This window comes from Papaver somniferum, chromosome 2 (genome assembly GCF_003573695.1).
Source record: "Papaver somniferum cultivar HN1 chromosome 2, ASM357369v1, whole genome shotgun sequence".
NCBI lineage: Eukaryota > Viridiplantae > Streptophyta > Magnoliopsida > Ranunculales > Papaveraceae > Papaver > Papaver somniferum.
In genome coordinates this window covers 150,682,996-150,694,429 of record NC_039359.1, presented here as the reverse complement: position 1 = coordinate 150,694,429, position 11,434 = coordinate 150,682,996, and the positions used below count along the sequence as shown (strand labels likewise).

The 11,434-nt window shown below is 37.9% G+C and overlaps 1 protein-coding gene across 2 annotated transcripts; it reads left to right on the top strand.

Annotated features, from left to right (window-relative positions):
* The first annotated feature begins 795 nt into the window (after positions 1–795).
* LOC113349446 (anoctamin-like protein Os01g0706700) lies at positions 796–5,930 on the top strand. 2 transcript variants are annotated; one of them, XM_026593418.1, is made up of 16 exons: positions 796–1,497; positions 1,669–1,738; positions 1,877–1,992; positions 2,119–2,245; positions 2,340–2,440; positions 3,025–3,116; positions 3,216–3,320; positions 3,404–3,667; positions 3,877–4,009; positions 4,107–4,220; positions 4,390–4,460; positions 4,555–4,715; positions 4,803–4,885; positions 4,971–5,078; positions 5,162–5,320; positions 5,512–5,930. In XM_026593418.1, the coding sequence occupies exons 1-16, from the start codon at positions 1,300–1,302 to the stop codon at positions 5,617–5,619; spliced, it is 2,010 nt and encodes a 669-aa protein (XP_026449203.1). In that variant the 5' UTR covers positions 796–1,299; the 3' UTR covers positions 5,620–5,930. The 2 variants fall into 2 exon arrangements, with proteins under 2 accessions (XP_026449203.1, XP_026449204.1); XM_026593419.1 differs by having other exon boundaries at positions 797–1,497; positions 4,588–4,715.
* The last annotated feature ends 5,504 nt before the right edge of the window (positions 5,931–11,434 follow it).

The window sequence follows — 11,434 nt, the reverse complement described above, 5'->3', positions numbered from 1 at the left end:
ACGATTTTTCATAGGAAAAACATGCAATGTAAGAGTCGTTAGGGTATTATTTCTTTGATACTAACGACTCTCACTCTGTAACTTCTATTTTTCAGTTACCAATCTCGATTACACAATCAAAAAACAACCAAAACATCGAATATGAGGTGGGTTTAAGTTCACGTACCCTCTAATTGGAGCCATTCCCTTTTTGGGTTTCGATTTGCTTGCTTCAGGAGCTCTTCGCACGTACACCTTTGCATTCACCGTATCTACAAGATTAGGAATTTGAAGTGCTTTGCGAGCAGTTTGCTTTGTTTTATCCATATTTGTAGAAGAAGTTAATCGTCGATTAAAGTTTTATCATCGACGATTACGCGATGAATCGGTTTGAAGAATTTTCCTCGGTGGAGGTGGAGTCGTTAATGGTGGAGGTGGAGAAGAGGAAGGGGGGAGAGGAAGGGGGGAGGAGAGGAAGATGAAGATAAAAAGAGAAACTGATTTTCTCTTTGATTTAATTAGGGTATATAGATTAGGGACCTTAATTAGAGTAGTTAATTAGTGAAACTGATTTTCAATTAATGAAGGGTAAAATAGTATATTCATATTGCGATATTTAAACACCCCTGAAAATTTTGGGGGCAAACAAAATTCGATGGCCCCAATTTGAAGTTTTGGCCCCCAATTAAACTAGGATAAATATGTGCAACAGTATGACAAACAATTCAGAGACAAAAATTCTCAAACCCAATTTTACAGTATGGTTTCAATATCTAACATTAAATATAGAGAATCCAAACCCAAAGAATTCATAAATTCGGTCATCCAACAACCTCCTCTTGGTCTTGTGGATGACAGAGAAGCAGTAATGATGACATTTTTGCCATTGATTCACGAGAAGAGAGAGCTCCCTGAATAAAAAAGAAAACAGTTTTTCTTTTTCAGATATCACATTGAGAAACGCACCCGCCCAATGGAGAGATTTTCTGAATTTTCATCATTTTCCTTTGTCTCCCTCTTTCAGCCCCAGAGAAACTGCCATTTTCCCAATGCTTACATATACCCTCCACATGTCACTCCATTCTTACAACATCTCCACAAAACCCTCAATCCTAAACATCTGTTGGTTTCTTCATTTTTCTTTTCTTGTTTTTTTTCACCCAGAAAACAAAAAATTGAAGAAAATGATTTTATCTTATTCAGAATCCCATTAATTCAATACCCACTTTGGTGTTTTGATTCTTTAGACAAACCCTTTTTGCCATTTTAGTTGTTTTAGTGTTTGGAGGAGAGATTTTTGCTGTATTTTGAGGGGTGGTGATGGTGGTGGTGGTGGAGATGAATGGGCATGGAGAAGAACAAACTGGGTTTGAGATTGGGATTGTAGTAGCAAAGAAGAATTCGAAGGAAGAAAGGGTGGATTATGAGGAGGACTCTGTTGATGTGTTGGTTTCACAAATGAAGAAAGTTGGATTGATTGTTGAGAGAGTTGTTGGTCTTGCTGAAGAGTTTATAAAGGTGGGATTTCTCTTTTTCTTTTTTGAATTTTCTTTTTTCAATGGGGTTTCATTCATTAATAGTGTTGCTTAATCTGTGTTATTCATGTGAAGATGTATTGATTTTATCTATGGTTGTGATATGACAGAATTTGATTTGTTTGATGGGATTGTCTATGGTTGTGTTTTGCAGGTGGCAGCTCCTTTGGAGACATTGGGAAGGGCTGCAGCTGAATTGGAGATAAAGAAGCTAACATACATAGGTACAGATTCATCCTTTTGCTCCTTGCTCGTTAGTTTTTGGTTCTGAGTGTTTGTTCTACTAGCATTCAAGTGGCAATATATGGTCCTATGTACTTTTGTCTGTGATTGTGTAAATAATCTCGGGGTTTGTGTTTCAGGGATGGAGTTACGGTTTGAGTGGGAGGAAATTGAAGCATTTGTAAGACAACCTGATGGTTCTCTATTCAGTTGGTGTGAGCGTTTCCGTTGTTTCAATCACTTGATTTACGGAATTGTGAGTAGTTTTCTTCTCGAAATTGTTGTTTGATTTGCTTTTACTAGAAATCTTGAGCATAAAAATTGCATTTGTTGTTCATATTCTGGATTACATTGTACTGTAGTATTAACCTGAAGCTTGCAGGTTAACAAGACGGACTCCGTTATAGCACTAAGGTTTGATAACCAAGAGTTTTGTTGGAAACCTGGGGAGTCTTTGCTTAAGAGGTTGGAAACTGAAGGTGTTGTTAAACATGTTTTCCCTTTGCATGGTATGCTAATAATCTTCTCTCGCTCTCTCGCTCTCTCCCTCTTGATATATATAGTGTGGCACTTAAAGAATGGTAAGGTTTTTTTTTTGTGTAGATGAGATTAGGAGGAAGCAACTTTTAAGAACCTGGGCACTCAACTGGTTGGACTTCACATGGCAGCCAATCGATGAAATTTACTCATATTTTGGGACAAAGGTAAGAATCGTAAGATCATGAATTAGTGTTTCCCTTTTGTACTTTTATATATTCTCTTGAGGATCATGCTGTTGCTTAAGAGGAGGTGGGAGCAGGGGAACTTTAGACTACCAGATCCCCTACATATGTGAGGAGAGGTTAACTTAGCTGGAGTGTGGCTCCATTAGAGCATAGGAGTAGTTCCGTTTTGGTCAAAAAAAGACTTACCAATGTTACACAAAAATTAGTCAAACCACTACACTGCAGCGAAGCCTATTAAGTAGTAAAGGATCCCTAAAGTTAACACGGGAAAGGTGATTGCGCTAGGTAAAGGTGCTATTAAGCGGAGTTATCAGAAAGCGTCTGTGTTATCTGGTAGTGGTTGCTTGCATGGACTATAAAGGATTTAGGGTATTCCACCTTTGCGGGTCCCAAAATGACTTGGGTCAAAAGAATGTTACTGTTGCACCTAAATCCCGAGTCTCTTTTGCTCATCCTGGGATTCAAAGGTCACCAAGTCCTGCACTCACATCTCTCTAGCGTTACCTGTGCTAGCACAATTTCATTTCTGATTGTTGTAACCAAGAAATCATATTGCAATGCAGGTCGCAACATACTTCGCATTTCTCGGTATGTATACACGGTGGATAATCTTTCCTGCGGGTTTTGGGCTAATCTTGCAGTTGATTGATTTTGGGTATGGTTCTTTAAATTCATACCAGTTTCCTTAAGAGATAGTCTATGGGTGGATCAGCATTTACTGAACGCTTGTTTCTTTATCGAATACTGTTTTCAGGCCTTGGCAATTGTTCATGCTTCCTATTTTTTTCATATTTTTAATTTCATGGGCGGTGCTTTTCTTCCAATTTTGGAAACGAAAGAACTCAGCACTTCTATATAGGTAACTTCGAAACATTTTTTTCCCTCATCTCTTGATACCCTCCCATATTAGTGTTAAAGACCTCAATCTCTTCTTATGGACAGATGGCAAACTTCAGTAGGAGCGGATCAAGGATGCAAATTTGCTGATAGTGAAAGGAGTTCTGCTATGCCACGTGAGGAACTCATAAAGAAACCAATAGTAGACAAAACGAAAGAGAAAGAAGCACTACGAAGGGCTGAGTGGTTTGGACATCTACTGAGATTCAGAAATGATGCAATGGTTATCATGAGTATTATTTGTTTACAGTTGCCTTTTGAGTTGGCTTATGCTCATCTATACGAGGTCATGGAATCTGATATTTTGAAGTAAGACTTATCCTTCTGTTTATCTTTTTTGTTCTTATGAGTTAATATATAGCTGCAATAATGCTATGTCTAGCATCCAAGTGATGTACATCTAACAGATCGCCTTCAAATGTCATGCTTTTTTCTTGTACATAAGAAAATCTGGCCGACTATTTTATTTTAATCAGCTAAATTGTTCTTCTCTCATTTATGTTCTCCTTTTGTTTTAGGTTTGGGCTAACAGCCATCTATCTTTTCGCCATCCAATACTTAACTAGAATCGGTGGGAAAGTGTCAGTCAGGCTTATTAAGTATGAAAACAATGGAAGTTCAGAATCAAGGGCTGATAGTTTAGTTTACAAGGTAACTAACTAGCATAAAACTCTTAATTATCAGTTGAACCTTGTTTCTATTTATTGAGCGTCTTACTAGTCTGCATTTACTTCACTTCCTTCGGCAGGTTTTTGGTCTTTACTTTATGCAATCATATATCGGTGTATTCTATCATGCCCTTCTGCACCGCAACTTCAAGACACTTCGTCAGGTCTTGATTCAACGTTTAATTGTATCTCAGGTGAGAATAGCTGAACTGATGGAGTTTTTTTTTTTTTCCTTTTTTTTTTTCCTTTTTTTTTTGACATGATGAGTTGATGCAGTTACTTTAAACCAAAGCTTAGTTTTCTGCTGTCTATTTTGCGCCTGTTATAAGTTATCTATAACTCGGATTTGGAAATTTCTTGCAGGTGTTTGAGAATTTGTTGGAAAACTCTATTCCGTACCTCAAATACAGTTATAAAAAGTACAGAGCTGTTCGGTTAGCTTCTTGGCCTTCCATATGTTATGATCTTCCCAATCCAGTTCTGTTTGGGTGTACTGAATTTTTCTGCATATTAAACTACTATTCTTAGGGTTCTGACACAAATATTTCTGTGTCCCCAAAGCAAGAAAAAGCATGAGAATGGATTTTCAACTGGGAGAAGTCAAGTGATTCCTAGAGTAGAGAAAGAATATCTGAAACCTGCTTATTCTGCAAGCATTGGTGAAGAACTTGAAGATGGTCTATTTGATGGTAGTAATCTGTAAAATTAAAACGAAACTTTCTGATGTCAATACACTTCGTTTTCTTGGTTTAACAGAATTTGTAAACTTCTTTCAGACTTTCTTGAATTGGCACTGCAGTTTGGAATGATCATGATGTTTGCATGCGCATTTCCTCTTGCATTCTCCTTTGCTGCCTTGGTAAAGTATTCTCTCTTAACTGACTGAAAACAAAAAATATGTTCTCGTTGAAGTGTATTTTAATTTTGTTTACTATTTTTTGCAGAATAATATCACAGAAATCAGAACTGATGCATTGAAGCTGCTTGTAATGTTGAAACGGCCTGTTCCACGCAATGCGGCAACAATTGGAGCTTGGCTAAACATATTTCAGGTTTGGCTTTCTTCTTTAGACTTTTAAGTTTGACTGATCTTTGTTTTGTCACCTAACGTTCCTTCTGGGCTTGTGAATTTCAGTTTTTGATAGTGATGTCAATATGTACCAACTGTGTGCTTCTGGTGTGCTTGTATGATGAGGAGGGGAAATGGAAAATTGAACCTGGTCTTGCAGCAATCCTCATCATGGAACACGTTCTTCTGATGATCAAATTTGGGTTCTCTCATTTTGTGCCTGAGGTATTTCTAGCTTCAGCTGTAATTTAAAAAATTGTTTCTTGACTATTTTGTTTTCAGATTAATCCGGAACAAACTCATAGACTTTGTTAAACAACGATAGATAATCACACAATACACAATGTTGACCTACCTCGTCCTCAAGTGTGCAGTCGTAAATTTTAATGAGCTTGGAAATTTCTTTTCTCGTACAGGAACCAGCATGGGTCAAAGCAAACCGTGTCAAAAATGCTGCTCAGGCACAAAATGTTTGTTCTAGACAACTTTTGAGAAGCATATCCGGGGAAAAGAAGATGGAGTGAGCAAAAAACACAACATTGAGAGACAAATCTCGGAATCTGAAATTGGTTTCTTGGAATCAGTACCATATACAACACTTAAATTTCGTCCGGAGGATAAAAGAAACAACGAAAATGAGTGAAGAAACCTTGTATGTGCAATTAGTCAGAGGAGAGTATATATAGGTTTTTCCATGTTTTCATAGATTAATCTGTTTCTTCGCGGGAACAAATGTACTCAAATCATGATTTTTGCTGTTGTTTCGTTACTGAATGCCTTGTGAGATTGTGATGCCAATTTTTCTGTTTGAAGCCACATTGCAGTGTGTTTTTTGTGTCTTATCGTGTCGTTTGAGTACTACCTACTACTATGCATATAGCCAAACTTGGAAGTTTAGACTTCCTTGCTTTGGCAAATTCAAACGGAAAAAAGAATCAAAGAAAAAAAATATTCCTACCGATTTGAACCTTTCTTGCACACATTGGCGGCTGTGTGGCAGCTGTTGCAGAATGCTGGATTTGTTAGAAATCAAAAAATTTATGTTTGTTAATGATTTATACAAGTTATTACATACACAATTCAATCAAAACATTATGAACAAGTCACCGGAAAATACATTACAAACTGCAAAATGTCAAATTACTGTACATGTTTGGAATTCAATTGATCCCAATAACTTCATTGGCTTCAAATTTCTCCCTTGAACAACAATCTTGTCTAGGCTCCGATACGCTCACCGGACAGAGTTTTATGATTATGCACAATTTCATGACTATATAAAATCAGTCACTAGAAACGCCACCACCACCGCCACGGCTGCTACCAAAACCACGACTACTGAATTGACGAGCGAATTTCACAACGGCTTTGGCCCATTTTTTTATTTCTGCTTTCAACTTATCAGAATCTAAATCCTTCAATGAACCAGATGGTTCGAGCTTAATCTTCACAAAAGAAAAACAACGACCATTCTGAAGACCTTTTGCGTTAACAATTTCAGCATCATCGCCGTTCTTGTTATTTTCCGGTGGGTCGATAGCACTATTTTTCGTTTAATGACCGTCACGTATCGCCAGCGCTACAGCTTCTTCAACCATCGGGAGCGTTGAAGATCAAGGTGAGTCAAATTTTCCAATTGATGTTGTATGGAGCCGGGAGTATCCTTGCGAAATCAACTTTTTTCTTTGGCTTCTTTCTCATGATAAGATAATGATGGCGGATAAGCTTTTAAGAAGGGGTGGAAGTCTCTAGCTTATGTTGTTTTTGTGATGAAGACAATGAAACTAGTTCGCATTTGTTTTATGAATGTTGGAGAACCCGGAAAATTTGGGATTACTTTGTGGAAGGATACCGCTTTGATTGGACTTACAATTCAAATGTCACCACAAATGCGAAGTCATGGAAGTTTAATTGGGGTGACGAAAGACTTAGTCAAATTTGGAATAACATTCCGGTTGCAATATGGTGGTGCATATGGAGAGAGCGAAATGCAAGAGTCTTTGAAAACAAAAAGAAAAATTTGGTAAGCCTCATTAAAAATGTTAAACTACAAGCATTCTTTTGGGCCGAATCCAATATAAGGATGTTAGGTCTAACGGCGAATATGGTGATTGCATTGTGGGACTCTTTGTTCCGGCCTTTGTAAGTTTGTTTTTTCGTTATTTTGGCTTTGTCAAAATGCCCTTCACTATTTGTTCGCGCTTGTATTCATTGGGTTGAGATACCCTCTTAAGTACCTCTCTTTTCAATGAATTTTCTCTTTGACCCTTTGACCGATCAAAAAAAAAAGCTTCTTCCGCCATCAAGATATTTAACTTGTGTGGAGTTTCGTGCTGCAAATTTATATGAGAAATTGCTTGAAGGAAAAACTCGTATTGTCACACGTCGTAAGTCAAACTAAACAGTTGAATTGACTTTTCAGTAATCAGCTGTCGTTAAGTTATAGCCAAGGAATTGAGTCTATCGACTATCAAGGCATCAACCTATAAAACAACAAAAATGATAGACGCCATTTGCTTTGTCTCAAGAGATAATGTAGTAATGTGTTTTCGACCGTTTATTTTTCTAGTAAAAAATTTCAAACAGTTTATTCCAGAATGTTTATGTAAAGATGTGGACTACTGGAACAAACATATTTCTGAGTAGGATTCTGATTATGAGGGATTATGGAATCCACAATTTCCATTTCTTTTGATTTATCTCTTTTCCAGGGACGTAGAGAATATTAAAAATGTTTACAAGGTTAATCCTGTTTAGACAAATCTTAATTCAAGGTAGATCGTAATTAACTTGTCCTCTATTGAAATGTATGCAGACGCAGACAATAAGCTTGATTTGCATTACTAAATGACTTGGTATTGCAAAGTTCTTAGTAGGAAAGCGATGTGGTTTTCTACACGTTTTAGACAAAAGAGATAGAGGTTCCGGGTAAATCTCTCCATCTCGTATCCCTGGAGATGAACCATGATATTGGGCATACCAAAAACTTTCAAGGGATACAAAGGACTAGTCCTAACTTGGGTGACCTTATAAGGGGTACCCTATGGGTGGTTCAATTACCTATATGCCCTTAAATTCTATAAATTACTAATCTATCTCTAACCTTAATACAAAAATCTATAATCATAAACCTAAAATCAGTTTCAACCCCTTCTTCTTCCTCCTCATCCTCCACAGCCGAACCCACCTTCTCCTTCTTTTTTTTTCATCGTATCATCGCCGAAATCTAATCGTCGATTCGTGAAAATTTAGTCGACGATTAAACTCATCTATATAATGGTTCGCCGTAAGCCGGTATCTCGTTCTAATCGAGCGATTGAACAACCCGTTGAAGAAGAAAAAGCTTTAGAGAGTGAAGAAGAAACTCAAAATCAACCACAAAATCAACCGGAAGAAGAGATTGAAGAAGAACCAACTCCAGAAATGAGAATAAGAAGGTTAGTTTTACAAACCCATCTCGTATTTGATGTTTTTGATTGGTTTGATTGATTTAATTCGTCAAAATCATGTTTGTGTGGCGGTTACAGTGTTGGGTTCGGCGTAAAATTAATGTTAGATGTGCGCCGAGCTGTTCCTGAAACTGAACCCTGAAAGTGCATATGAACGGCTCGGCGCACATCTGAAATCCTTTTTGAGCCGAACTTTAGTGACACAAAGACTTATATTTAGGATCGGCTTATACGATGCTGTTAGTTTTGTTATCTGAATATGTTATGTGAATTTCAGATATTTTGCATGTACATAGGCTCGGCTTATATGGTAGTATAAGTTTTGTGCTGAATATGGTTTGTGAGATATTTTGCATGTCTTAGGCTCGGCTTATATGGTAGTATAAGTTTTGTGCCGAATATTGTTTGTGAATTTCAGATATTTTGCATGTCTTAGGCTCGGCTTATATGGTAGTATTAGTTTTGCGCCGATCAATGTTGTTTGAATTCCTTGAATTCTGCATGTGTAGGATCGTCTTATTTGTATGACACCATTTTGCGCCGAATAAATGTTTCAATTCATAAGTCTAGATTCGGCTTATTCGATAGTGTTAGTTTTGCGCTGAATATCATTGTTAAAATTCCATAAATTTTACAAGTATATAGGATCGGCTTATTTATATGATATCATGTTGGGCCGAATACATGTTTCAATTCATACTTATGGGTTCGGCTTATTCGATGATTTTGGCTGTGAGCCGAGTATGTAGGATCGGCTTAGAAGTCTTTGGTACTTATGAGTCAAACCACTCTCTGTGTAAGGTAAGCAAAATGTTAAGACATAGTTCGGCGTATATGTTCTATTTCGGATAAGCCGAACATTTGTATTTTTTTACAAATATTTGGCATTCCAAATCTTTTTGTTGTTCGAATTAGTCTTATAACTTTCATACTTGTGTCAGGACAAATGCAGCTACAAAGAGGAAGAAGATGGAGGTAACACCTTCTACTTCTTAAACTCCCGATCCTAGAGGAGGAGGTAAGAAAAAATTGGGAGCGGGAGCTAGAGGATACTTTTTAGAAGAAGAAGCTGAATATGAAGAAGTTGATGATAATCAAGAAGTTCATCAAGAAACGCAACCTCAAGGAAAACCCAAGAAAGACAAGAAAGGTAAGAAGGTGGCAGAACCCGAGAAAGAGAAGGACGATGTTGATCGACGGATCACTGGTTTACACATTCCTGATGAAGATGACGTAATTACACCTCGATCACATGGTTTGCCTCATGGTCTTCCGCAAGATGGAGGAAATGTGTTGATTGGTTATGCCGAATCTTGGGCGAAGAGAATTTATGAGACTCCTGATCACAACCGTGCAGTCCGAGTATTGAGACACCAGAGGGAAGCGGAATGGAAACTTTCTGAAGAGGTTCATGAGGTGATTGCTTACGTACAATCCAGTGCTTTATGGCCTGCTATCAATTATGGACACAATGAATATGATAGTGTGTCGACCTCTGCCTTTACCGAGCGCTTTTGTCCAGAAACTTGCACATTTCAATTACCTTTTGGAGAGATGGCAATCACTCCTGATGAGGCTAGTAAAATTACAGGCCTTAAAGCAAGGGGTAGAAATGTGGATGCTGATTTTTATGACATGAGTTGGGATGAGCTCTACAATTTGTACCGGGAATGTCAATTCTCTATGCACTCCCAATGGCATAAATAAGAAGAATAAGAAGATCAAGTTGACTAACTTGAAAAAGGAGTTTGAGAACACAAAGCAGAGAGTAATGGATTCCGTCAAAGTGAAGCAAGCCGGAACTGCCTACTTGCTTTATACTCTTGGTAGAGACATCTTTCGCGACACAACTGGAAACAAGGTAAATGCTAATTTTCTCCAATTGGTAAAGAATCTTGAAACTTGTAACAATTATGCTTGGGGAACGGGTACGCTCGCTTACCTGATGGATCAACGTGCAACCGCGTCTAGGTTGACAAGTACAAACATCGGAGGGAACTTCACTTTTCTCCAGGTAACTATTGGGAGTTCAGAGTATGGTTCGGCTTATAAGTACCAAAGTCGTATAAGCCGAACTTGTTATTTATTAGGTTCGGCTTAGAATACTTTATCTATATAAGCCGAACTATTCTATGAGTTTGCAAACTTTATTCTTAATTTGATGTTTCCAAGTAAAAACTGTTTCTATCACTTCAATTCCTTTGATTTTTGAATGTGGTTCTTTGGATGTAGGTGTGGATATATGACCATTTCCCAATTTTGGACTTGGCCAAAGTATATGAGAAGGATGTCGATTATGTTGATATAGAGCCATCTGCAGCACGGTACGGGTACGAGGACTCGAAGAAAAGGAACAAAAAACACTTGGTGGCAACATTGAGAGAGACGTTAGACACACTGGGTGTTGATGATGTCACTTTTCAACCATATGAGAAGGAAGATGAAGAAGATGAAGTTGTTGAAGATGAGGATATGCCGGTAGGTATGTATCATGGGCCATTGTGGTATCCCGGTGGTTATGTTATATACGATCCTCGGCGTGTACTCCGTCAATTAGGATGCGTCCAAAAGGTTCCTTTGTTTGATGAGAAATTCAGGTTGTTACCAAAGAGTGGTACTGGAACTAAAAGCACCACTTCATCATGGGAGCCAAAGTATGAACCCGAACCTACTCTTGAGTATTGGAATAATTTAGATACTAACACACTAGATGCTACCAAGTTAGTACCTTTAGGTGGTGATCCATGTGAAGAGGATCAGGGCTACATGGATTGGTATAACCAGATTTCTCATCCCTTCATTATCAATAAGAGAAGTCAAAAGAAAGCTGATAAGGCGAAGGGGAAGTTGACGGCAATCAAGATCTCTGCCAAGTCTTCTGCCGAAGAAG